Genomic DNA, 25815 nt, shown 5'->3' on the forward strand with positions numbered 1-25815 from the left:
GACAATCATCATAGTGATGTTCACCATTGAAAACTACTCCATCTCACGTGATGATCGGACATGGTTTAGTTGATATGGATCACGTGATCATTTAGATGACTAGAGGGATGTCTATCTTAGTGGGAGTTCTTAAGTAATATGATTAATTGAACTTTAGTTTATCATGAACTTAGTCCTGATAGTTTTTGCATATCTATGTTGTAGATCAATAGCTCGCGTATAGCTCCCCTGTTTTATTTTTGATATGTTCCTAGAGAAAAATTAAGTTGAAATATGATAGTAGAAATGATGCGGACTGGATCCGTAATCTGAGGATTGTCCTCATTGCTGCACAGAAGAATTATGTCCTTGATGCACCGCTAGGTGACGGACCTTTTGCAGGATCAGATGCAGACGTTATGAACGTTTTGGCAAGCTCGGTATGATGACTACTTGATAGTTTAGTGCACCATGCTTTACGGCTTAGAACCGGGACTTCAAAAACGTTTTGAATGCCATAGAGCATATAAGATGTTCCAAGAGCTGAAATTGGTATTTCAGACTCATGCCCGAGTCGAGAGGTATGAGACCTCTGACAAGTACTTTGCCTACAAGATGTAGGAGAATAGCTCAACCAGTGAGCATGTGCTCGGAATGTCTGAGTACTACAATCGCTTGAATCAAATGGGAGTTAATCTTCCAGATAAGATAGTGATTGATAGAGTTCTCTAGTTAATATCACCAAGTTACTAGAACTTCATGATGAACTATAATATGCAAGGGATGATGAAAATGATTCCCGAGCTCTTCACGATGCTAAAATCGGCGGAGGTAGAAATCAAGAAAGAGCATCAAGTGTTGATGGTTAACAAGACCACTAGTTTCAATAAAAGGGGCAAAGGAAATGAAATGGAACTTCGAGAAAGAATGGCAAGCAAGTTGCCACTCCCGTGAAGAAACCCAAAGCTAGACCTAAGCCTGAAACTGAGTGCTTTACTGCAAAGGGAATGGTCACTAGAAGCGGAACTACCCCAAATACTTGGCGGATAAGAAGGATGGCAAGGTGAAAGGTATATTTGATATACATGTTATTGATGTGTACTTTACTAGTGTTCATAGTAACCCCATGATATTTGATACTGGTTCAGTTGCTAAGATTAGTAACTCGAAACAGGAGTTGTAAAATGAACAGAGACTAGTTAAGGATGAGGTGACGATTTGTGTTGGAAATGATTCCAAGGTTGATAAGATCACCATCGCACACTCTTTTTACCTTCGGGATTAGTGTTGAACCTAAAATAAATGTTATTTGGTGTTTTGTGTTGAGCATTAATATGATTGGATAATATTTATTGCAATACGGTTATTCATTTAAGTCCAAGAATAATTGTTGTTCTGTTTACATGAATAAAACCTTCTATGGTCATACACTTAATATAAATGGTTTACTGAATCTCGATCGTAGTGATACACATATTCATAATATTGATGCCAAAAGATGCAAGGTTGATAATGATAGTGCAACATACTTGTGGAACTGCCGTTTAGGTCATATTAGTGTAAAGCGCATGAAGAAACTCCATGCAGCTGGACTTTTGGAATCACTTGATTATGAATCACTTGATGCTTGCGAACCATGCCTCATGGGCAAGATGACTAAGTCCATTCTCAGGAACAATGGAGCGAGCAACAAACTTATTGGAAATAATACATAATGATGTATGCGGTCCGATGAGTGTTGATGCTCGCGGAAGGTATCGTTATTTTCTGACCTTCACAGATGATTTGAGCAGATATGGGTATATCTACTTAATGAAACACAAGTTTGAAACATTTGAAAAGTTCAAACAATTTCATGGTGAAGTGGAAAATCATTGTAACAAGAAAATTAAGTTTCTACGATCTGATTGTGGAAGTGAATATTTGAGTTATGAGTTTGGTCTTCATTTGAAACAATGCGGAATAGTTTCGCAACTCACGCCACCTGGAACACCACAGCGTAATGGTGTGTCCGAATGTCGTAACCGCACTTCATTAGATATGGTGCGATCTATGATGTCTCCTACTGATTTACCGCTATCATTTTGGGGTTATGCATTAGAGACAACTGCATTCACGTTAAAAAAGGGTACCATCGAAATCCATTGAGATGACACCATATGAACTGTGGTTTGGCAAGAAACCCAAGTTGTCATTTCTTAAAGTTTGGGGCCGCGATGCTTATGTGAAAAAACTTCAACCTGATAAGCTCGAACCCAAATCGGAGAAATGCGTCTTCATAGGATACCCAAAAGAGACTGTTGGGTACACCTTCTATCACAGATCCGAAGGTAGGATATTCGTGGCTATGAATGGCTCCTTTCTAGAGCAGGAGTTTCTCTCGAAAGAAGTGAGTGGGAGGAAAGTAGAACTTGATGAGGTAACTATACCTTCTCCCTTATTGGAAAGTAGTTCATCACAGAAATCAGTTCTAGTGATTCCTACACCAATTAGTGAGGAAGCTAATGATGATGATCATGAAACTTCAGATCAAGTTACTACCGAACCTCGTAGGTCAACCAGAGTATGATGCACACCAGAGTGGTACGATAATCATGTTCTGGAAGTCATGTTACTTGACCATGACGAACCTACGAACTATGAGGAAGCGATGATGAGGCCAGATTCCGCAAAATGGCGTGAGGCCATGAAATCTGCGATGGGATCCATGTATGAGAACAAAGTATGGACTTTGATTGACTTGCCCGATGATCGGTGAGCCATTGAGAGTAAATGGATCTTCAAGAGGAAGGAGGACGCTGATAGTAGTGTTACTATCTACAAAGCTCGAATTGTCGCAAAAGGTTTTCGACAAGTTCAAAGTGTTGACTACGATGATATTTACTCACTCGTATCGATGCTTAAAAGTCTATCTGAATCATGTTAGTAGTTGCCGCATTTTATGAAATCTGGCAAATGGATGTCAAAACTATATTCCTTAATGGATTTCTTAAAGAAGAGCTGTATATGATACAACCAGAAGGTTTTGTCGATCCAAAAGGTGCTAACAAAGTGAGCAAGCTCCAACGATCCATTTATGGACTGATACAAGCCTCTCGGAGTTGGAATATACGCTTTGATAGTATGATCAAAGCATATGGTTTATACATACTTTTGGAGAAGCCTGTATTTACAAGAAAGTGAGTGGGAGTAGTACAGCCTTTTTGATAAGTATATGTGAATGACATATTGTTGATTAAAAATGATGTAGAATTTTCTGGAAAGCATGAAGAAGTGTTTGAAAGGAGTTTTTCAATGAAAGACCTCGGTGAAGTTGCTTACATATTAGGCATCAAGATCTATAAAGATAGATCAAGACGCTTGATAAGACTTTCAATGAGTACATACCTTGATAAGATTTTGAAGAAGTTCAAAATGGATCAGTCAAAGAAGGAGTTCTTTCCTGAGTTGTAAGGTGTGAAGTTGAGTAAAGACTCAAAACCCGACCACGGCATAAAATAGAAAGAGAATGAAAAGTCATTCCCTATACCTCAGTCATAGGTTCTATAAAGTATGCTATGCTGTGTACCAAACCTACTGTATACCTTAGCATGATTTTGGCAAGGGAGTACAATAGTGATCTAGGTGTAGATCATTGGACAACGGTCAAAATTATCCTTAGAGGACTAAGGAAACATTTCTCGGTTATGGAGGTGACAAAAAGTTCGTCGTAAAGGGTCATGTCGATGCAAGCTTTGACATTGATCCGGATGACTCGAAGTCTCAATCTGGATACATATTGAAAGTGGGAGCAATTAGCTAGAGTAGTTCCATGTAGAGCATTGTAGACATAGAAAATTTGCAAAATACATGTGGCTCTGAATGTGGCAGACCCGTTGACTAAACTTCTCTCGCAAGAAAAACATGATCACACCTTAGTACTCTTTGGGTGTTAATCACATAGCGATGTGAACTAGATTATTGACTCTAGTAAACCCTTTGGGTGTTAGTCACATGGAGATGTGAACTAATCACATAAAGATGTGAACTATTGGTGTTAAATCACATGAAGATGTGAACTAGCTTATTGACTCTAGTGCAAGTGGGAGACTGAAGGAAATATGCCTAGAGGCAATAATAAAGTTGTTATTAATATTTCCTTATATAATGATAAATGTTTATTATTCATGCTAGAGTTGTATTAACCGGAAACTTAGTACATGTGTGAATACATAGACAAAACAGAGTGTCCCTAGTATGCCTCTACTTGACTAGCTCGTTAATCAAAGATTGTTAAGTTTCCTAACCATAGACATGTGTTGTCATTTGATGAACGAGATCACATCATTAGGAGAATGATGTGATGGACAAGACCCATCTATTAGCTTAGCATATTGATCGTTTAGTTTTATTGATATTGCTTTCTTCATGACTTATATATATTCCTTTGACTATGAGATTATGCAAACCCTGAATACCGGAGGAACACCTTGTGTGCTATCAAACGTCACAACGTAACTGGGTGATTATAAAGATGCTCTATAGGTGTCTCCGAAGGTGTTTGTTGAGTTGGCATAGATCGAGATTAGGATTTGTCACTCCGTGTATCGGAGAGGTATCTCTGGGCCCTCTCGGTAATGCACATCACTATAAAGCCTTGCAAGCAATGTGACTAATGAGTTAGTTGCGGGATGATGCATTACGGAACGAGTAAAGAGACTTGTCGGTAACGAGATTGAACTAGGTATATGATAATACCGATGATTGAGTCTCGGGCAAGTAACATACCGATGACAAAGGGAATGGCGTATGTTGTTATGCGGTTTGACCGATAAAGATCTTCGTAGAATATGTAGGATCCAATATGAGCATCTAGGTTCCGCTATTGGTTATTGACCAGAGACGTGTCTCGGTCATGTCTACATAGTTCTCGAACCCGTAGGGTCCGCACGCTTGACGTTCGATGACGATTTATATTATGAGTTATGTGATTTGATGACCGAAGTTTGTTCGGAGTCCCGGATGAGATCACGGACATGACGAGGAGTCTCTAAATGGTCGAGAGGTAAAGATCAATATATTGGAAGGCTATATTTAGACATCGGAATGGTTCCAAGTGATTCGGGTATTTTTCGGAGTACCGGAGATATACGGGAATTCGCAGGGGGGGGGGAGTTAATGGGCCTTATTGTGATTTAGTGGAGAGAGGGAAGAAGGACCACGAGGTGGCGCACGCCTCCCCCTGCCCAAACCGAATTGGACAAGGGGTGGGCGCGCGGCCCCCCCTTTCCTTCTCCCTCTCCCTCCCTTCCTTCTTTCCTACTCCGAAAAGGAAAGGGAATCCTACTAGGACTTGGGAGTCCTAGTAGGACTCCCTACACTTGGCGCACCCCTAGGAGGGCCGGTCTCTCTCCCTCCCTCCTTTATATACGTGGGCAGGGGGCACCCCAAAGGCACTTCAAGATTTGTCTTAGTCGTGTGCGGTGCCCCCCTTTACAGTTACACACCTCTGTCATATCGTCGTAGTGCTTAGGCGAAGCCCTGCGCCGATAACTTCATCATCACCGTCGTCACGCCGTCATGCTGACGGAACTCTCCCTCGTCCTCAACTGGATCAAGAGCTCGAGGGACGTCATCGAGCTAAACGTGTGCTGAACACGGAGGTGCCGTACGTTCGGTACTTGGATCGGTTGGATCGTGAATACATTCGACTACATCAACCGCGTTACTAAACGCTTTCGCTTTCGGGCTACGAGGGTACGTAGACACACTCTCCCCGTCTCGTTGCTATGCATCTCCTAGATAGATCTTGCGTGATCGTATGATTTTTTTTTTTGAAATACTACATTTCCCAACACCCTCCACCGCTAGGTGTAGCATTCCCCACGATGAGTGTGGAACCACCATGTAGTTTCCGCCGACCGGCGGTTGTAGCAACCTCTCCTCGTCCCGGTCGTCCAGGACAGCTGGCCGTGATTTGCAGCGGTGCCTCGCTGATCCTCGTGAACAGTGACAGTCGAGCGCCACCGCAAAGACACATCAGGAGAAAAGGAGGGGAGTTGGGCAACAACTTTGCTGGCAATGGCATGGAGGAGTTTGGGCACGAGTCGCGGCAGTGGACGAGCCCTCCCGCGTGAGATGGGAAAGGGCGAACGAAGAGAGAGAGAGAGAGAGAGAGAGAGAGAGATAGAGAGAGAGGTGGGGACGAAGACATGGGAGGAAGAAAGAGGTAAGATTGGGCCTACGCGAAAACGTGTCACGTTTGTGTTTGTTTCTTCGGTCGCGTGCCTGGGCATGACGAGGCGACCGGCTGGAAATTGAGTCAAAATTGTTTACCTTGTATATACATTAACTTTTTAAAATACATGAACTTCTTTAACACTAAATATTTTTTTGTCAAAAAGAAAATCTGGAATGTTTTTTTGCCGAACATTGAACATTTTATCATTAATATAAGAATTTTATTTCGTACTAGTTGGTTTAGTAATATCTTTTAGCAATCTATAAAATAAACACATTCCACCCGAAAAATAAATAAATAAAAATGATACATATTTGTTGTTAAAATAAAATTAATATTAAGCATTTAGGGCCGAGCCACGCGTGCCAGCTAAAAATATGGGCCTATTAGTTGGGTTTGGCCCAAACAGCAAAACCACTAATTAACTTGACGGCACAAATGTTAAATTTTCGAGATTTCAGTGTGCTCAGCGGTGCGGATGTGTGTTTCACCCAAAAAAGGCGCACGTTTTTTTAGATGAAAAAAGGCGGAACCATTCAAAAGGTCAAAATTCAAACGCACGTGGTGGTTCCACGCATGGCAAAGCAGCCGACCACCAGTACAAAGCGTGACCATTTTCCGGCCGATGAAAAAGCACATGAGCGACACGCCCATACACCGGTTTGGGAGCAACTAGTTAACGTTAACGAGTGCTCCTTCGGGAGCCTCACAATGATCAGCGCTATTTGGTGTGCTCTCAGCCATTTTGCCACGTGACGCGTTCTGGACGTTCTCTTCGGATTTTGTTTTTTTATTTTTTCGCACGTGTTTTTGGCTTTTTAAACGGTTTTTTTTCCGGGTTTTTTCGACGTTTTGGTTTTTTCCCTATCTTTTTTAGCTTTTCGATCAATTTTTTTTCAAAAAAATAAACTTTTTTGCGCGAAAAAACGCATTTTCTTTTTTTTTCCTTTCGCGAAAGTCACGGTTTTTCTTCCGCGAGAGGCACGGTTGTACTTTAGCAAGAGTCACGGCCGTGCCTTTCAGAAACGAAAAAAACGCATTTTCTGTTTTTTTTTCTTTCGCCAGAGTCACGGTTTTGCTTCTGTGAGAGGCACGGTTGTATTTTCGCGAGAGTCACGGTCGTGCCTCTCGGAAAGGGAAAAACAAAACGCGTTTTTTATTTTATTTTTCTTTCGGGAGTCACGGTTTTGCTTCCGCGAGAGGCACGGTTGTGCTTTCGCGAAAGTCACGGCCGTGCCTCTTGGAAAGGGAAAAAACGTGTTTTCTGTTTTTTTCTTTCGCGAAAGTTACGGTTTTGCTTTCGCGAGAGGCACGGTTGTGTTTTCGCGAAAGTCACGGCCGTGCCTCTCGGAAACAAAAAAAATGTGTTTTCTGTTTTTTCCTTCCACGAGAGTCACGGTTTTGCTTCCACGAGAGGCACGGTTGTGATTTCGCGAGAGGCACGGACGTGCCTCTTTCGGAAAGGGAAAAAAACCTTGCTTCCGGTCCGGTTTTTTCGCCCGGTTTTTTCATCTGATTTTTTCATAAAAAAAGTTCGTCAAAACCTATCAACATGGGATCTAATTTTGAAGATCTCGACGCGAGGAATCCAACGGTGAAAACGATTCGAGATTTGGACGCACGGTTTAAGAGATAAAATGTTTTGAATAAACGGATCTACGAAAAAAGGTAAGACTCCCAGGTTACGACAAGTGACGCGCTGCATGTGCGCCACTTGTCACGACCTGGGAAAGTGGAGTGCTCTTTGCAACGAGTATTAATTAGGGCATCTCCAACAGTTGTGAGATAGGTGTTGGTAAATTTGCCACCTAGGACATAGTGATGATGTAGCATGTATTAAATGTGAAGAGAGAGCAAAGTTGTATGTAGATTAACCAACAACCTTTGCACAAGCTCTAAGGTGAAATAGAAAGCAATCACATTTATTGTCTCACCATCTATTGGATAGCTTACATACAACCCATTGGAGTAGTTGTATGATAGCTTGTTGGTTGAGTCTCACCATCTATTGGATAGCTTACATACAACCCATTGGAGTAGTTGTATGATAGCTTGTTGGTCCATCAACCAACAAGCTATCATACAACTACTCCAATGGGTTGTATGTAAGCTATCCAATAGATGGTGAGACAATAAATGTGATTGCTCTCTATTTCACCTTAAAGCTTGTGCAAAGGTTGTTGGTTAATCTACATATAACTTTGCTCTCTCTCTACATTTAATACATGCCACATCATCACTACTCCCTCCTTTCCGGTTTATAGGGCTTATCTCAAAATTTTAGTTTTTTCATTTTATAAGGCTCAATTTGATTGTTCCCCATCACATGTTCAGACTTTAAGGTGCATTAAATCATTGCATGCAAGTATTAAAAGAAAACTGACCAATGCATGCATTTTATACATGCAAGCATTGCAATTAATGCATTCGTAAACATAATTTTTTGAGGAAAACAAGAATATTAATTGAGTGCTTTTGCAAACTACAAAAAATATTCCACCACCCATCATCTATCTTGATTGATGAGATTTTTGAGTTAAGCCTTATAAACCGGAAAGGAGGGAGTATGTCCTAGATGAAAAATTTACCAACCCCTGTCCAGTGATTTCGCGGTTCCAGCGACACACTCCCGAAACCGGGGCGCCGATACAGCGACAGGCCCACCTTCCGCGCGCAAACAATTCCGCCGCCCGTGCTGCCCCCGTCCCGGCGGGCCCACCCGGCAGCCTCCCGCGCACTGCTCCCGGGGCAGACCCACCCGCGGTCCACCGAGACCGCTCTACCTCGGCCGCCTCCCCTTCCCGCTTCCCGACGACAGTCACAGGCCGCGGGGATAACTCCGAGCCAAAACCCTCCCCAAACCCTAGCCCGCCCCCACCCGCCCACCCGTTGATGACCTCCGCCGCCGCCGCCGCTGCCGTAGATGCACAGGCTCTCCCTCCTCCCCGCCGCCGCCGCAGCGACCGCCTTCATTGACGCCGCCACGGCGCCCTTCCTGCTCCCGTCCTCCCCCATGCCCTCCCTCCGCCTCGGCTCCCCCGCGCTCCTCGCCGCGCGCCGGGGCCCGCCGCCATGGCTGCGCTGCGGCGGCGGGGCGAGGAGGGGCGCGTTCTGCACCCTCGAGGCCTCCAGGCGCGCGGACGGCGGGCCGGAGGACGAGAGGCGGGGCGGGGGCGGGGACGGGGCCCGCGCGGCGGCCGAGAGGAGGCTGCGGGGCGTCAGCGCCGTGGCGGGCAGCGGCGAGCTCCTCGCCATCCCCGGCGTCGGCCCGCGCAACCTCAGGAAGCTCGTCGACAACGGCTTCGAGGGCGTCGCGCATCTCAAGCAGCTCTACAGGGATAAGGTGCGTGTTCCCCTGCTTGGATTGCTCGAAATGCTACCACCCAATACGCGCGTTTCTGTCACGCCCCAAGGCAAGAATACAAACTCTTATCCACGGAGTAGTACCTATAATATAAGTCAAAAAAAGTGTCACAGCGCATACATGTGGCCACCTCCAGCTTTTAGTTTTGTTTAACAACTCTCGTGCAAGTCTTGTTACATCTATGTTGTATGATTTCCATAGCCCACATTGGCTATGTTTCGGACCCGCCCACAAGACAAAAGGGTGCACCACATGAAAATGGTGCTACCTGCCATTTGAGCTTTTGATATCTTATAATGGAGCCCATGGCATTGCGAATACTCAGGGAGCTCTGATGCTTTTTTATTTTATTTTGTTGTGTTGGCTACATTGAAGTGTAATATTATGTACTTCTTTTGAGCTCTTGAGATTGCGAATACCCAGGGAGCTCTGATGCTTTTTGTTTGTTTGTTGTGTGTTGGCTACATTGTAGTGTAATATTATGTACTTATTTTTCCCTTGTAATACTCAGGGAGCTCTGATACTTTTTTTCTTTCTATTCTGGACTTGGCGTCCAGAAAATCTAAGTCTAGATTGATTATGTCACATGTTCTTGTGTTCTCAGATAAACAAGTTATTATTTCATTCTGGTTCCAGAAGAGACGTTTGAATTCTGAAGTGGTGTGGAAGTTAACAAATAGGATACTATAGCGACTCTATTCTTTTGTTTGTTGTGTTGGCTACATTGTAGTGTAATATTATGTACTTATTTTGAGTGCTGCTCTCCTAACTTTTTTTGTAATTTACATGATGTGCAGTTCTTTGGAAAGTCTAGTGAGAAGATGGTTGAGTTCTTGCAGAGCTCGGTTGGCATCATACATAAGAATCATGCTGAGAGTATCACTTCATTCATTAAAGATAGTGTTGTTGAGGAGTTAGATGATACCAGCTCATCTAAGCCTCCACAGAAGAAGAGGCTAACCTTTTGTGTGGAAGGAAATATCAGTGTTGGAAAGAGCACTTTTCTCCAGAGAATAGCTAATGAGACTATTGAACTACGTGATCTTGTTGAAATTGTACCTGAACCTGTTGCTAAGTGGCAGGATGTTGGCCCTGACCACTTCAATATACTGGATGCCTTCTACGCTGAGCCCCAGAGATATGCTTACACGTTTCAGAACTATGTGTTTGTGACAAGAGTTATGCAAGAAAGGGAATCTTCAGGTGGCATCAAACCTCTCAGACTAATGGAAAGAAGTGTTTTTAGTGACAGGATGGTAGGTCTTATCTTACGTGCTAATGCTAGTTCATACGTGAACTGGGTATTTCTTTTTCTTTTCCTGGTTTGATTGACTAGTATATGCCGTGCAACTAAATTCTAATATTCACCAGGTATTTGTCCGTGCTGTTCACGAAGCTAACTGGATGAATGAGATGGAGATCAGCATCTATGATTCCTGGTTCGATCCTGTGGTGTCATCGCTCCCAGGTCTTATCCCAGATGGATTTATTTATCTAAGAGCCAGCCCAGATACTTGCCATAAAAGGATGATGCTCCGGAAAAGATCAGAGGAAGGTGGTGTTAGTCTTGACTACTTGCAAGGTTTGCATGAGAAACATGAGAGCTGGCTGTTTCCTTCGAAAGGAGGAGGCCGTGGTGTATTATCAGTTAGTCAGCTGCCCACACAGATGGAGGGCAACTTGCCTCCAGGGATAAGGGATCGTGTCTTTTACCTGGAAGGAGATCACATGCATTCTAGTATCCAAAAGGTAGGTACATTCTCCTGCTTGTGTATACTTCTCTAGTTCTGAAGCACCTCAGTTACATTTGAGACTTTTTTGGTATGTAGGTTCCTGCTCTGGTCTTGGATTGTGAACCTGACATTGATTTCAACAGAGACATACAAGCGAAACGACAGTGAGTTCTGCAAACCTTTGCTGTACTAATTAAATGTTGTGTAGCGCCAACTATATTTGAATAATCAGCTTTCTAAGCATTTTGTGTGGCTGTGTTACTTATATGTTCAATTAGGCATCGCTGTGCTGTTCTATTTACTAGTTACTGGATATAAACATCAGAAAGTAACTACACCTAGGTACTTCTAAAATCATGTGTTCCCTTTTAAGTTCGGATCTTTTTGCCCATGCAGGTATGCCCAGCAAGTTGCAGAGTTCTTTGAATTCGTGAATAACAAAAAGGAAGCTCCATCTGAGCAAACAAGCACTGAGAAGGACCGCATGAATCCAAAGATCATGTTCCCTAACAAAGGCGGTTTGTGGGTCCCTGAAGGTGTGCCGCCTTTCGCCGGCTCTGCAATGAATCTGGATTTCAGAAGAGCCATGTCTTCATATCTCCCAACTTAAGGCCTCGGCTTCCGAAGTACCTGGGCCTGTTTGGTTGAAGGCTAAGAATGCCATAATCATGCTAACTTTTTGTCGAAATCTGTCTCATGGCCAAGGAAAAGGAGCCACAAGCACGACAAGCTTAGCTAAAAAGACCAGTGCCTGTGACAGATTGGCCATGAGGCTAAGCAGGTTGTGGCAAGCCATAGTTGTGGTAGGCAACCAAACGCAGGACCCTCAGCTCACTGACCTTGTAAAAATCGCTGATGCTTTTCGCTAGACCTATTAGCTTTGCCTTATGCTAGCAGATGATGTAGAGTAGTGTGTCCGTATCCCCATCTTGTAAATTGGCGATCTCACTGGTAGTTTCACGTTCTGTGGTAGCATTAGCCCATGTTTATCTAGCATTAGCCTCAGTTTATCTGAACTATGGTCAGGAGGACCGATGTGTGTACCGCATGTTTTGTTGCTGGCTGCATTTTGTTTAGAGAGGATCAAGAACTGGTACTACATCGTTGGCTAAATGTGCCGTCCACTTGTTTACTGTGGTTTAGTCATCTGGAAGTTTACCTGTGTGTCATGTGTTCGGTTTAAAAATGCTGTATGTCGTGTTACTCAGAATTAACTTTTCTGAAAGATGCTTTGAACAGTTCTAGAAGATTGTGATTGGTTGATGCCACAAGCATGTAAAACAAGCAGCCATGTGTTAACCACGTTTCTTGAAGTAAGCCACATGCATTTAAACAACTAAAGCATGTAAATAGATAGATCAATGCATGTTGACCGAAGTCTTTGCCACGCAAAAATCGCACACATGTACAGAAAGAGAGACGTTGGATTTCATTTAACAGTCACTGGCACCTTGCTCTGGGGAGAAGCTTTCACTATTTTCCCTTGCTCTGGGGAGTACGTATTAATAATTTTTGAGGTAAATATATCCGTGGTGCTTGAACATGTTTGAGGTAAATACATCCGTGGTGCTTGAACTTGCCGTGGATGGTCACTTTAGTGCCTGAACTTGAAAAATACGCCAAACTGGTTCTAAAACTTGGCACGAACATGCAAATACGGTGCTAATCCTGTCCGTAGACATAAAGTACGTCGACGTGGATTCGTATGTGGCTGACATGGCACTGACATTGCAAGGGGCCCACTTGTAGCTATGAAACATGATAACTTAGTAATCTATGACTCTATGATTAGTGGGCCCGCCTGTCAGTAATTAGGAAAATTAACATAAAAATGCCTTGACGGGAATCGAACCTGCAACATGACGCTTGGTCCATGCTTCGCTAGCCAACAAAACCAGAATTGTATTGACGATAATGGTGGCCCTTCTGGCTTAATGTGGTTGAACCAAAAACAGTCGTGTACATCAACGGGCTGCAGGTAGTGGCCCATTTTACACAGGCTATTTTTAATGTAAAAATTATGTAAATAATAATCATAATAATTAAAGTTAGATTCAAATATTCACGTGTAATAAATAATTACCTCATGCTACACAAATATCCGTGTGCAGACCAAATAAATATAAAGCGGTTTGCAATAAAATAATCATAATAATCAATTGGTATTAAAAAATGTTGTAAATACAAACATTTAAAATACACAGTCATGGATTATATTTAACAATTATATGAATAATTAAAATATATAGTAATGAAATAATATATGAATAATAAAAATGTTTGTATAATATAAATAATATATTTCATTTATATTACAGTTTTGTACATATTCTTTCAATTATTCAAACATTTTAATATTTATATGCATATTTTAAATGTTTGTATTTGCAAACATTTTTAAGTAGTCATGGGTTATATTTAAAATATTAACTAGCAATGTGCCCGTGCGTTGCAACGGATCCAAAGTAAAATAATACTTGTCCACAAACTTGAAAAAAATACTTAGTTTTGATATACATATATCACTAAAAATATATTATGTTTCACTCAAAAATATTTCTCGGGCTGTTTTGATGAGGTGAGGAAGAGATATGGTTGGTTTCAAGATACTAAGGTGTTTTCTCGACATTGGAGCAGAGAAGTGAGCTATTTTTACAAAAAGGTCACAACTTACCTCACCGTTTTTAGATGTAGATCTAATAGTCAAAAATTACGGATAGCAGACACACCATCATCACCAACTGAATCTTTTATAGGAGTAGAAATTTCTAAAGTATAAGTTAATATTTCTAAAAAATACAGTTTTAATAAGTTATTTTATTGTATACCTTTAGATATTTATATTTTGTGCACACTGATATTTGTGTGGCATGAGGTAATTATTAATAACACATGAATATTTGAATCTAACTTTTCTTATTATGATTATTATTTACTTTTAAAAAAATAACGTGTGTAAAATGAGCCACTGGCTGCAGTCCATTTATGGACAGAAGAGTTTTAGTTAAAATACATTAAGAATGAGAGGCCGTCTTAGTTATCAAATCATATTCTATGTTGTGGCTAGTGCGACCAGCTCACAAGCAGCAGGTTTGCTAGTTCAAGTCCCTTCCGGCGCATTTTTCATATTAATTTTGCTAACGTACTGACAGGCAGGCCCACTAATCATAGAGACAGATAGTATTCAAGTAATTGTGTTTTGTAGATATAAGTGGGCCCCATGCCATTTCAGTGCCACCTCAGCCATATACTGTGCCATGTCGACGCACTTTATGTCTATAGACCGGATTATCACCGTATTTGCACGTTCATGCCAAGTTTCAGAACCAATTCGGCGTATTTTTTAAGTTCAGGCACTAAAGTGAACGTACATGGCAAGTTAAAGCACCACCGGTGTATTTACCTCATAATTTTTTGCTAATTCTTAGGTGCTCATTTTTTTTGCTAACCTAAAATTGTGCATTACTTTAGCAAACCGCTGATTTTTTTGGTTTGTAAACAATACATTTTTTTAATAAAATGGTCCCTCAATACTTGAGTTATTTTATAAAGGTAGATTCAAGTTGTGCACTTAATCTGCGGGAAACCGGGGGATAACAATTCATTTTGAGTCGGGTGGAGATGAGAGAATGGTTGAGTGTTGATCCAAAGGGATGACTGAAATTTGAGAAAAATCAAACAACGTGTGAATTTGTGGAACATGATTCCATGGGAACCCCTGCGAATAGTACTTTCTCTGTAAAGAAATGTAAGAGTGTTTAGATCACTAAAGTAGTTATCTAAATGCTTTTATATTTCTTTACGGAGGGAGTAATTCGAGAAAAATGAAAAAAAAAAACACCTGATCACTACATGGTTGACTCGTGTAGACATTCATATGATCTGGATGCAGATTTGAACCACTATGAATAGTAATTTGAAAAAATACTATGAAAAAAATTAAAAAACAGCTGATTAACACATGGTTGACTGGTATATCCGCGTATGAATTTTCACAAAGAAATGGCATCGGTAATATTCTAGGCAAAATGACAAAATCTATCTATATACGAGAACACTGTTTGAAGGAATAGTAAGGCCGATTATATTTTCTTCACTATGGAATACCCCAGATTTCATTCCTTCACGAAATTTTACATGAAAATAAGCAGAATGGTCGGCCAAATTTAACACCCCAAATTTTCATAATTTATTATTTGTTTTAAAATTTACTGTTCATGTAGATGCGCGTGAAACCATGTTCACCTGTATATTTTCATAAACAATCCCCGTTAATTAAGCAGTAGAAATACTTCCTCCGTTTTTATTTACTCCGCATATTAGATTTGGTCAAAGTCAAGCTTTGCAAACTTTGACAAAATTTATAAACTAAAATATTAACATATACACTAACAAGTCAATACCATTGGATTCATTGTTGAATGTACTTCTACATCATATAGATTTTTTATGGTAAATATTTATATTTTTTCTATATATTTGATCAAACTTAACAAAATTTGACTTCAGTCAACTCTAATATGCACAGTAAATAAAAACGGAGAGAGTACCATGCTCTGTTTGCAAGCGAATACTAGGTGCGTGCTGCTGGGGTTCATTTAGCATAACACACTCAATTAAATGCTGTAAGTTGACTGGCAGAGTGAGGATGTTCCTGTCTGAAGTCCAGCTGGAAACCACGATCGCACTTTTCTATGGATAATTACGGGCTTTTATAAACGGCTTGCACTTTTCAGTGTACTACTACTTGGTAGGCCGTCTACAGGAATGACGCCATTCCACCCCTCAGTTATGAACCCAGATGTCATTAGGCAAAAAAAGAAAAAGAAGAAGAGAGAAATATAAAGAAGAAAGCAGATACTCCAGTTGTTCAAAAATACTCCTTTCGTTTTATAATATAAAAATGTTTTCTACATTAGTATAGTGTCAAAACGCTCTTATATTACAGGTCGAAGGAAGTAACTGACATGGTTTTAGTTCTATACTGTACAAACTAGCATTAAACCAGGACCTGATTTCACAACAGTTTTATTCTTGCGTACTACCGGCAAAGGCATGCCATAAATAACAGATATTTGTTGCGTTCTTTGTACTGCCATAATTGATGAGTAGATTAAAAATTTCTCTCAGGAAAAAAAAGAACTAAGCAACGGAGCAAGCAAGCGGCTGGTTTGGTGTTCCAAATTTGCCACCATCGCACTTGGATTTGTCTTCTCTTCTTCTACTAGTGCTCTTCAACTTAGATCATCTCCAACAGCCGCGTTAAACAAGTGCCGTGTTGCAAATTTTATCATTTTAACGCGCGCGTAACCTATAGACAAGTTCCAGCGGGCGCATAATAACCGCGCGCGGCATATGTAGTTGGGCGCGCGGTCCGAAACGCCAACTCGCGCTGTGTATTTGGGGCACTGGCTTCCGCGCGCGGCACACACGAACGCTCGTGCCACACTCTCTCCTCCGCGCCACCTTCGCCCCACGCACGCCAGCGCCGGCGAACTTGACCCGATGGACGCACGCGTCGGCACCCCGCTCACCCGATCCTACAGCCGCGACCCCTCTCCCGCCGTCGCCGCCGGAAACCCTAGCGTGGGGGCGTTGGCCTCGCCACCGCCAGAGCTCCTCCGAGCATCGGCCTCGCGCGCGGCCTCTTCATGCCGCCGCGGATGACCACGGCGACGGGTGGCGTCGCGCCGGCGGCGCCCCGTGCCGCCGCCGCCCCCTCCCCCCCCACCCCCCCCGAAGCTCTCACGGTTTTAAATTCATTTTGTGTCCAAAATGCAACATATGCAATGCCCCGGCGAGTCGCACGCGCTGCATTTTAACGCGGTTGTTGAAGCCAACGCTACCGGACGCACAAAACCAAACAAAAGACACGCGGCAAAATAGTTTTTTAGCGTGGCGCGTGGCACGGCTGTTAGAGATGCTCTTAGAGTTCACGGCTCTACCTTCATTATTGTTTACTCGCGGCGTGTATTGGTGGTCGCCGCCCACTAGTTGCACCATTCCAAGGAGAGTGCAGAAGCCTGGTATTCCGTATTGACCGACTACATTGTCTCAAAAGGAATAGCAAAAATATATCTGAGTGCTTAACGTGCTGGTGCTTTTCTTTAGAGTATGTTTTTCTTCTGGAGTTAGGATAATTCTTTGTAAAATGTAAGTTGTTACACGATTTACCGAGACTCGTTTTACTTTTTGCGACACATGTCACATATGCTCACAAACAAGTATGTACACCCATCTTTATGTATGTACATATACAGTGGCGATTCTACTGGACATGCTTCAACACGCTCAAGCTTGCCCTTTAAAATTGAAAAACAAAAATTCACTACTAGTTCCCAGCCCATCTCAACCCACTGTCTAAGTGTCTAGCATGTTGTTTCCCCGTCCCAATCTCTTGTACTCAAGTTCAGCCTGCCCTTCATTCTTATTCAAGATTCGCTATTGTACACATACACACATCCTACTCGATAAGCACCTCCGAGAGATTGAGTCGACATGTCTCAAGATTGATGAAGCCAAAATATGGCAATTTCCTATACGCCTAACTGGGGGGCAATGAACAATGTAGTTTCGCATGGTTTACTGTTTGGATATATTTAAAAGTTATCTATTCAATATGGATTCATAATTGTATTTCATTACATTGGATATATTTAATACGCCTAACCGCAGTCACCCATAGTTACAATAATACTTAGAGTATTTTCTTTTTAAGTACTACAGCAAGCTTTTTGTGCCTTGTAACGGAAGTTGTTTTTCATTACATTGCATTAGTCGTTTAAATACTTAGGACATCCTAGTTTCTAACATTCTATAAAAAGAAATTATCTCAAAAATACATGTATGTCTTTTTTTTGCGAGGAAAAAAAATACATGTATGTCGCCCACATAATGAATGGCAACCATGATAGTTTTCCAAGAAATAATCGAGTGAAGGTGGGGGCCACCAGTAAATCAGACATTTTACGAGCGAAGACGTGATCGGCACATGTAACGCACGCAAATCATACCATACATTTTTCTGAGTTATTGCTCAAGATAAACACCACACAAAATTTAGACCATGCCGCACAAAGAATGATTTTGTGCCGAAGCAACAAAACAATTCGGGCTGTGTGTACACGCGACTGTGTGGCAGTAGCAGTTGACCGTGTGAACTCGTCCACTCGCGTCTCCGCAACAGCAGCCGAAGCTCCTCTCCCCTCCCCTGATCCCCGTCTCCGCCGCTCCTCTTCCCCAAATCCGTCGAACCCCAACGCCAATCCACGATCTCCTCGCGCGCCCCCGCGGAGTGCTGCGGCCCCCGGCCGATCCTCACAAGGTCCGTCTCCGCCGCTTTTCCCGCTCAGATTCCGCTTCAAGTATCATGTCCTTTCTCCGGGAAAGACAGGAAATTGGGCGCCGTTTCTGAGCTGCGCCGTTCTCTGGTTTCTGGCAGGCAGGCAGGCTCTTTTTTTTTGAAGCTAGGCAGGTAGGCCCTCGTTACATGGATTGGCGCTGCTGGGATCGTGCCGCGGCGTAAACCCTCGTGCCTGAGCTGGCCCGGTTCGGCCTGGTTGGTTGGTTTGGTCAGGTCTTGGTGGACTGAGTGGTTCCTGGAGGAGGAGCTGTTTGGGGAATTCTGGAAGCTGGTGGAATTGGAGTCGCTAGACCGCTTTAGCTTTGTGGAGGGTTACGGAATAATACGGTATCACGGTGCATGGGAGGTGAGCAGTTGGATTAGGCATAAGGTGGGGATCAGGGGGGATTTTGGTTAGGAAGGAGGGGGATGGGAGGCCTCTGCTCAAAGGTCTCGGCAGTAGACAAGTCGCCGAGCGACACCGCGCTCGGCAGGAACCAGGTGTTCGATCATGAGCCGGTGGTGTTGTTGAAGGAGGAGGAGGAGAAGAAGTCGGTGTCCGAAGAGGCCGCGACGAAGAGGGTGGAAGAGCAGCAGTCTTTCTCGTTCTTGGAGAGCGTCGTGCCCGGCCTTGCTGCGTACAATGGTACAGATGCTGAGCACACAGGGTCCAGGACACCACAACTGGCTCGGACACTGTCGCAAAGGGCTGGTCTGGGCAAGGCCAAGGTTAGAGGAGTTTTTGTGCCATTTCTTTCAATCTATGACGAACTAGGCCGCAGGGTACCGCATTTCGTTAACTGATAGCTTTTCAAAGTAATTCTCCGGTCCTTAGTTTGTTAGATTGTACCATGATTGTAGTGACATATGGCGTTCCTGTTTTATCATATGCATAGGTACTATGTTTTTTTTTTACTGTAAGAAGAATAATTAGTCAGGTAGCTATCTTATGAAGAATAGTTTTGCTTATTACTTATTAGCAACCTTACGAAATAAAGTGTCCATTACTCCAAGTGCCCTTTTTTCCTTATTCTAGATGGTGCACATGTAGTTGAGTCTAGTGAGCGCATTGTATCGAATCCAACTGTAGTGGGTTGGATATTTTCTGATCTTTTCGCGGTACTGATATGCTAAAGCAGGGAATTAGAAATCCTAAGTTATAACTTCCAAGCAAACACTTCAATGAGTATATAACACTCACCCCTGTTTAAAAGTCTTGATTAACAACCGCGAACGATTTGTGATATATAGTCGTGAGCTAAGTGTGATTAACAATATTCTGCAGTTACTTTTGAATTATTTAATGCCGAGGAAAAACTCATGTCATCTTGCAAAATAAACCAAACGGCCAGATGCATGACTTTGCACATAATGAGCTCATCCTTCCTGGCTATCCTATGCAAGGTTGTTCCATGCAAGCAGCAAAAAATTCTTCAATTATTTTGGGCTTCTCGGGCTTAAATAGCAAAAATTGTCATGCTATGAAAATTATTATGTAATAGCCAATAAAAGATGCAATTTTTGTGAGCTTTTCCTACTATAAGGACCACTTTGTTTTTTGCATTTAAATTAGGTCTACACTTGTCTTTGCTCTTTTCGAGTGTCTAGAGTGTTCATTCCATAAAACATTGTTAGGCTGCTTAATGTTTGCTTGCTATACTGACTATTGAAACAGGTTTCGGAAATGAGCACAATTTTAGGTAGAGCTAGCACTGTTGGACTTGGGAAAGCTGTGGAGGTTCTAGACACACTTGGTAGTAGCATGGCGAGTTTAAATGCTAGCAGTGGCTTTGTTTCAAGTTCTGGAGCAAAGGGAAATAAAATATCTATTTTGGCTTTTGAGGTGGCAAATACAATAGTTAAGGGTTCCAATCTAATGCGTTCTCTGTCAAATTCTAACATAAAGCATATAAAAGAAGTGGTGCTTCATTCAGAAGGTGTCCAACACCTGATATCCAAAGATATGGATGAACTACTTGAGATTGCAGCTGCTGACAAAAGGTAAGTGTTGAATCTACACTGCTTATTACTCCCTCCATTTTAATATATCTATCACCGGCCTTATGAGTGGCCATTTAAAAATATATGACCATTGAAGTAATTGAGAATGCAGTTAATATTTCAATACTTTGCCCGTACTTTAATGCTTTGGAAGGAGTTAAGTGGTAGCATGCCATTTTATAGGGGGATGCATGATGATTTTTCATTAAATATATGTAAGATTTGTGCTACCTTCGTCTGTGCGTATGGTAGGCTGATGACAGATATAACAAAACAAAGGGAGTCATTTCATTACCCCAGTAGAACTGTATTCACTATTCGGAGAACTTCAGCAGAACCTTTCTTGCATCTTCTTGTCAAGTGGTTAATTGTTTTGTTTGATTCCAACAGGGAAGAGTTAGATGTATTTTCAAAAGAGATTATTCGTTTTGGCAATCGTTGCAAGGATCCTCAGTGGCACAACTTGGACCGCTACTTCGAAAAGTACAGTTCGTTTTCTATCCGTGTCTTTGGCAAAGGTGATTATTATAAGGTACTAACTTGTGTTTCACTGTTGCCATTCTTAGGTTGGTGTCAGAAAGAACTTCCCAGCATTCCCTGAAACGAGATGCCGAGACCGTGATGCAGCAGTTGATAATTTGTGTTCAGTATACAGCTGTAAGGATCACCATGCTAATTTAGCATGGTTTTTAAATAAGTCATTTGCATTATGTGCCATTTTGATTACTTAAATTTTGCACATGATCGTAACTGTGCAATGAATTTAGCACTGAATGATAGCTACATGCTGAATAGAACGTAGCAATATCTGGGCCATTTCAGTTGTCAATACTTCGTTTGAGTGGTCCATGATCAAATTTGTTCGTTTACTTGGATTTTTCTAGTAACTGTTGCATTTGCTCCAAGCCTGCAAGTGCAAAGAACCATGTAGTGTACTCCTTCTAGTTTGAAAAGTAAGCATCAAACATTTTCAGTTTTGACCATCAATAAGATTGGCTGCATACTAATAGATTCGTCTTGAAAGCAACAATGTATTGTGATTGAAATTCATAATCAAACTGGTATCTTGTGGACTGTAAATTCCCAAAACGACCTATATTTTTTCGGCTTTTGCTAGATGTCCGTCTTTTGAACTTCTGATATTATTCTGGTCTTTTTTTAATAACATGAGTTATTCTGTTTATTGATTTCATGTTATTGACTTTGCTTCACTTATTTACATTTCTCCCCTCAGGAATTATATCATGAGTTGCATGCATTGGATAGGTTTGAGCAAGACTATCGTCGTAAACATCAAGAACATGATGACTTGAATTTAACAGGTTATTTTTGTTTCTGAACTGCAGGCCTGTTTGATTTATCAGGCCTAGCTGCACATTTTGCATGTTTTTAGCTGGGTTTGTCCTGTTCTCTAACTATTTAAGAAATACTCCATTACTTTTTATGAATAAACATATATCCCATTAGATGCAGTCTTCGACTAGGTTGCTTGTATAGTTCTTATGTTGCCATTTATCGATATTCTCTAAAAACCTATGTTTTTAAAGCGTCCCTAAGGCGACGCCTAGGCGTCGAAGCGCTCCCCCTCCGCTTTGGGCGCCTAGGCGTCCAAAGCGCCCGCCTAGGCGTCGCCTAGGCGCCAAAGCGCCCCCCCTCCCTAAGGCGGTAAGGCGTCGCCTTAAAAACATAGCTAAAAACTCATCCCAAAGTAATTCCTTTCTTGTGTGCATAGTAGTACAGAATACAATAATATGGTGCATCTCAATGATTTGTGGGCTTTCCATTAGAAAAGTCTTTAAGGATTGATATTTATCATTGGATGCCGCTTATCTGTAAAACTATAATCTATAGCTACATAAGAATCGCGAGTTAAGTTCAATCTAATCAATCCAGACCAACCAAGCGGGACTGGTCCAATGGATGAGAAAATACGTTGGAGCCTTGCACTATCATCACTCACACAGCATCACCCTCTTAATTGCACAACTACTAGTTTTCACCAACTAATTGCCCTTTACATCTTGACGTTTCAAATTCTAGCATATTCACCCTCTTCCATTTGCACGCTGTGCTGTTGCGGAGGGTGCTCCCCTTGGCCCCTTCTCTTGGGTGCTTATCTCACTACATAATTGTTATGAGTTATGATATATACCTCCTCGCCTCGGTTTCATTTGTCAGTATGCATTCATGCAATATATAATGTGTAAAATGTGCATTGCACTCAGAGGGATGCTAGTGACGAGCTAAAGGAAAACTTATGATTTATTTACAGGTGACAATCTGCATATACTAAAGCAGGAAGTGAAGAGCCAAAGTAAGCATGTTAAAAGTTTGAAAAGAAAGTCACTTTGGTCCAAGAATTTGGAAGAGGTCAGTAGTACAGAGTTTGGTATAATAAAATCTATTACAATAAGAAATGCTGGCTCTAGGAAGGCATTGGTTCTGTTGTAGGTTAGCACTAGATGTTTAAACTACGTGGATATATCACCTCATGCTCCCAGATTTGAAGAAAACTACTCTTTTTGCAGGTGATTGAAAAGCTTGTAGACATCGTCCACTTCTTAGATCTGGAAATTTATGATGCCTTTGGTCATGCTGGTATTGATACTTATGGCTGCTGTCTTACAAGAGTGAATGTTGTTGCTAGTAATTATGGTGGTTCGAAGGATCATATATATGCTTTGCTATAATCAACTTCCCCCGCATATGATTTAAGAATGCATTCTGATGTCTTTGGTTAAGTTTTTCTGATATTTGTTCACTAAAAAAAACTTAAAGGGGTTGGTTCTTTTGCCTGGATAGATGACCCTCAGTTTCTTTTCATCCATATCGAATAAACCTCTTATAGAATTTAGCTAGTTTTGCACCCTTAGCCAAGCAAAGGTAATGTGTCTTTATTGAGGACATGCCCTGAACTTATTCACACTCAGCAAGGGGGGATAAGGTACATACTACCTCTGTCCGGAATTTACTTGTCGCAGAAATGGATGTATCTAGACGTATTTTTAGTTCTAGATACATCCCATTTCTATCCATTTCTGCGACAAGTAATTCGGGACGGAGGGAGTATGTTCCATGCTATAGTATAAATGTGTTCTTGGGTTTTTATCGCAGCTATCGAAAATATGTTAGTATGTCCGGTGCTCAGTTTAATTGCATGTACTTGCTATGGAGTGTGCAATGGTTTTTTGGGAAAGAATGGCTTTTGTGCATGCATGAACACACACTTTAACCCTGCAATATGGTAATCTAAATTGTTTACCTCAATAGGTAACGTAAGTGTAGGCTGATTCTTGTCAAAACATTGTGATCTTATTATGAATTGTGGCAATGATTTAGAGGTTCCTGCTCCTATTAACTGTAGAGAGTGAAGAACCACAAGAACCCGTGAAACGCCATAATAGATTGGGACCAGCAGGCCTTGCGCTCCATTATGCAAATATCATCAGTCAGATTGATACACTTGTAAGTTAACTCTACTGGAAATATCACAACTATTCTGCAATCACAGTAATATCACAGATTCTGATCTATCTCTAATACAAAGATGTCTGCTCCAGTTCAAGATTCTTACAAAATTAGCAACATTTTCATAGGCTACATATGTTGTGCAGTCACCCTTTGTTGTGGCTCACGCAATTGTCATTGGTTTTGGGCACCCATTATCTAAAAAGGATTTGCGACTTGGCAGGTTTCCCGGTCAAGTTCTATCTCTTCAAACATGAGGGATAATCTATACCAAGGTTTGCCGCCTACTGTCAAATCTGCTCTCCGGCCTAAGCTACAATCTTTTGAGATAAAAGAAGAGGTATGCCACACTGGGGGCTCATATTCGCTTCTACTATGAGTAGACAGTTGTGAATCGCGATGCCATGCTGTGGAATCGTGAATCATAATTCCTTGCTATGGTGATGTATCTTATAACACTGGAACATGGTTATGCTAAATGGATGCAGCTTACGGTTTCTCAAATCAAAGCTGAAATGGAGAAAACTTTGCGATGGCTTGTCCCTATTGCCCATAATACGACTAAGTACTTATTATCACCTATGACCTGTTCTTTTTAATTACAAAAACTATCCATATCTGACTGAGAATGTGATTATCTATTCATATCAGGGCACACCACGGCTTTGGTTGGGTTGGAGAGTGGGCAAATACAGGGTTAGCTTATGATTGCAATAATTTTGAAGATAACTAACGAAAATAGAATTTCTCAAGAGTGTCAATCTTTTTGTTCTATGCAGATCTGAGCTGAGCTGCAAGCTATCAGGACAGATGGACTTGACCCGGATCGAGACACTGTATCATGCTGAGAAGGACAAGACTGAAGCACATATCCTTGAGCTTGTTGTGTGGCTTCATCATCTCATCAGTAAATCCAGAACAGCCAATGGAGATATAAGGTCTCCTATCAAATCTCCTGTCCGTTCACCGACACAAAAGGGTCATACAATTAGGTTGCAGCTGGACCCAGCGAACAATTCATCGCCGATTCTCACACCAGAGGATCAGGATATGCTAAGGTGTGTCAAGTACAGGAAATTCGTCCCTGGGATAAGCAAAAGTCAAGAATTCGACACAAAGTCGAGGCACGACAAACATAGCAGATTGTGCAAGAGCAATAGCCATTCTCCAACCAGTGGCAACAGGAAAGATCTGCTATCATTTAGGAGGTTCTCCATGCTCCCTGTCATAGACTTCGAGATTGATAGGACAAAGGCTTTGGATTTGATTGACAGGCTTGATGGTCTGGAAATTCAGTCAGGAATCAACTGAAAGAAATGTGAATGAACCTGGATACTGTGTAGTCATCTTCTATCCTGAAATCCATAGCTCTGGCAAGGATGTAAAAAGTCGGTGTTTACCTACAGGCTACGCGAGGCCACCCGTCCAAGGTGAAGTCCTAGCAGTATGTCAATTTGAGAGTAACTGGTGTAGCAAACATTGTATTATATGCCATGTTCTGAACAGAAGAGCGGAGTTATTGTAAAAACTATCTAATGTTTAGTTGCTTGTATAAAACACAAGTTTTGAAGAAAATAGGATATCTGTGTTGTGAATATACATGGCCTGCAAATTCCAGTGCTTGATGAATTGTTTAACAGCATAACATTTCAAATGTGGATGTAAGGCCAATCAAATTTCACCAAAGTAGCCATGGGTAGTCTGGTAA

At 41.8% G+C, this 25815-nt stretch overlaps 2 protein-coding genes across 4 annotated transcripts; both read left to right on the forward strand.

The window, feature by feature from the left end:
* The first annotated feature begins 9009 nt into the window (after positions 1 to 9009).
* Positions 9010 to 12510, forward strand: LOC125519272 (uncharacterized). The gene is made up of 5 exons (XM_048684133.2): positions 9010 to 9542; positions 10361 to 10819; positions 10935 to 11312; positions 11393 to 11460; positions 11693 to 12510. Exons 1-5 carry the CDS (start codon positions 9123 to 9125, stop codon positions 11904 to 11906), a joined length of 1539 nt encoding a protein of 512 aa, XP_048540090.1. The 5' UTR covers positions 9010 to 9122; the 3' UTR covers positions 11907 to 12510.
* Positions 12511 to 18413: 5903 nt separating this feature from the next.
* On the forward strand, positions 18414 to 25704 carry LOC125519238 (protein PSK SIMULATOR 1). Of its 3 annotated transcripts, none has more exons than XM_048684107.2 (13): positions 18415 to 18620; positions 18738 to 19367; positions 20314 to 20639; positions 21030 to 21122; positions 21206 to 21296; positions 21874 to 21961; positions 22912 to 23009; positions 23168 to 23237; positions 24004 to 24104; positions 24331 to 24447; positions 24596 to 24672; positions 24759 to 24803; positions 24887 to 25704. In XM_048684107.2, the coding sequence occupies exons 2-13, from the start codon at positions 19068 to 19070 to the stop codon at positions 25416 to 25418; spliced, it is 1938 nt and encodes a 645-aa protein (XP_048540064.2). In that variant the 5' UTR covers positions 18415 to 18620; positions 18738 to 19067; the 3' UTR covers positions 25419 to 25704. The 3 variants fall into 3 exon arrangements, with proteins under 3 accessions (XP_048540073.2, XP_048540064.2, XP_048540068.2); XM_048684111.2 differs by having other exon boundaries at positions 18742 to 19367; XM_048684116.2 differs by lacking the exon at positions 18738 to 19367 and having other exon boundaries at positions 18414 to 18620.
* Positions 25705 to 25815: the final 111 nt, after the last annotated feature.

This window comes from Triticum urartu, chromosome 1A, assembly GCF_056163025.1.
Source record: "Triticum urartu cultivar PI428250 chromosome 1A, HENAU_Tu73, whole genome shotgun sequence".
In the NCBI taxonomy this organism is placed as follows: domain Eukaryota; kingdom Viridiplantae; phylum Streptophyta; class Magnoliopsida; order Poales; family Poaceae; genus Triticum; species Triticum urartu.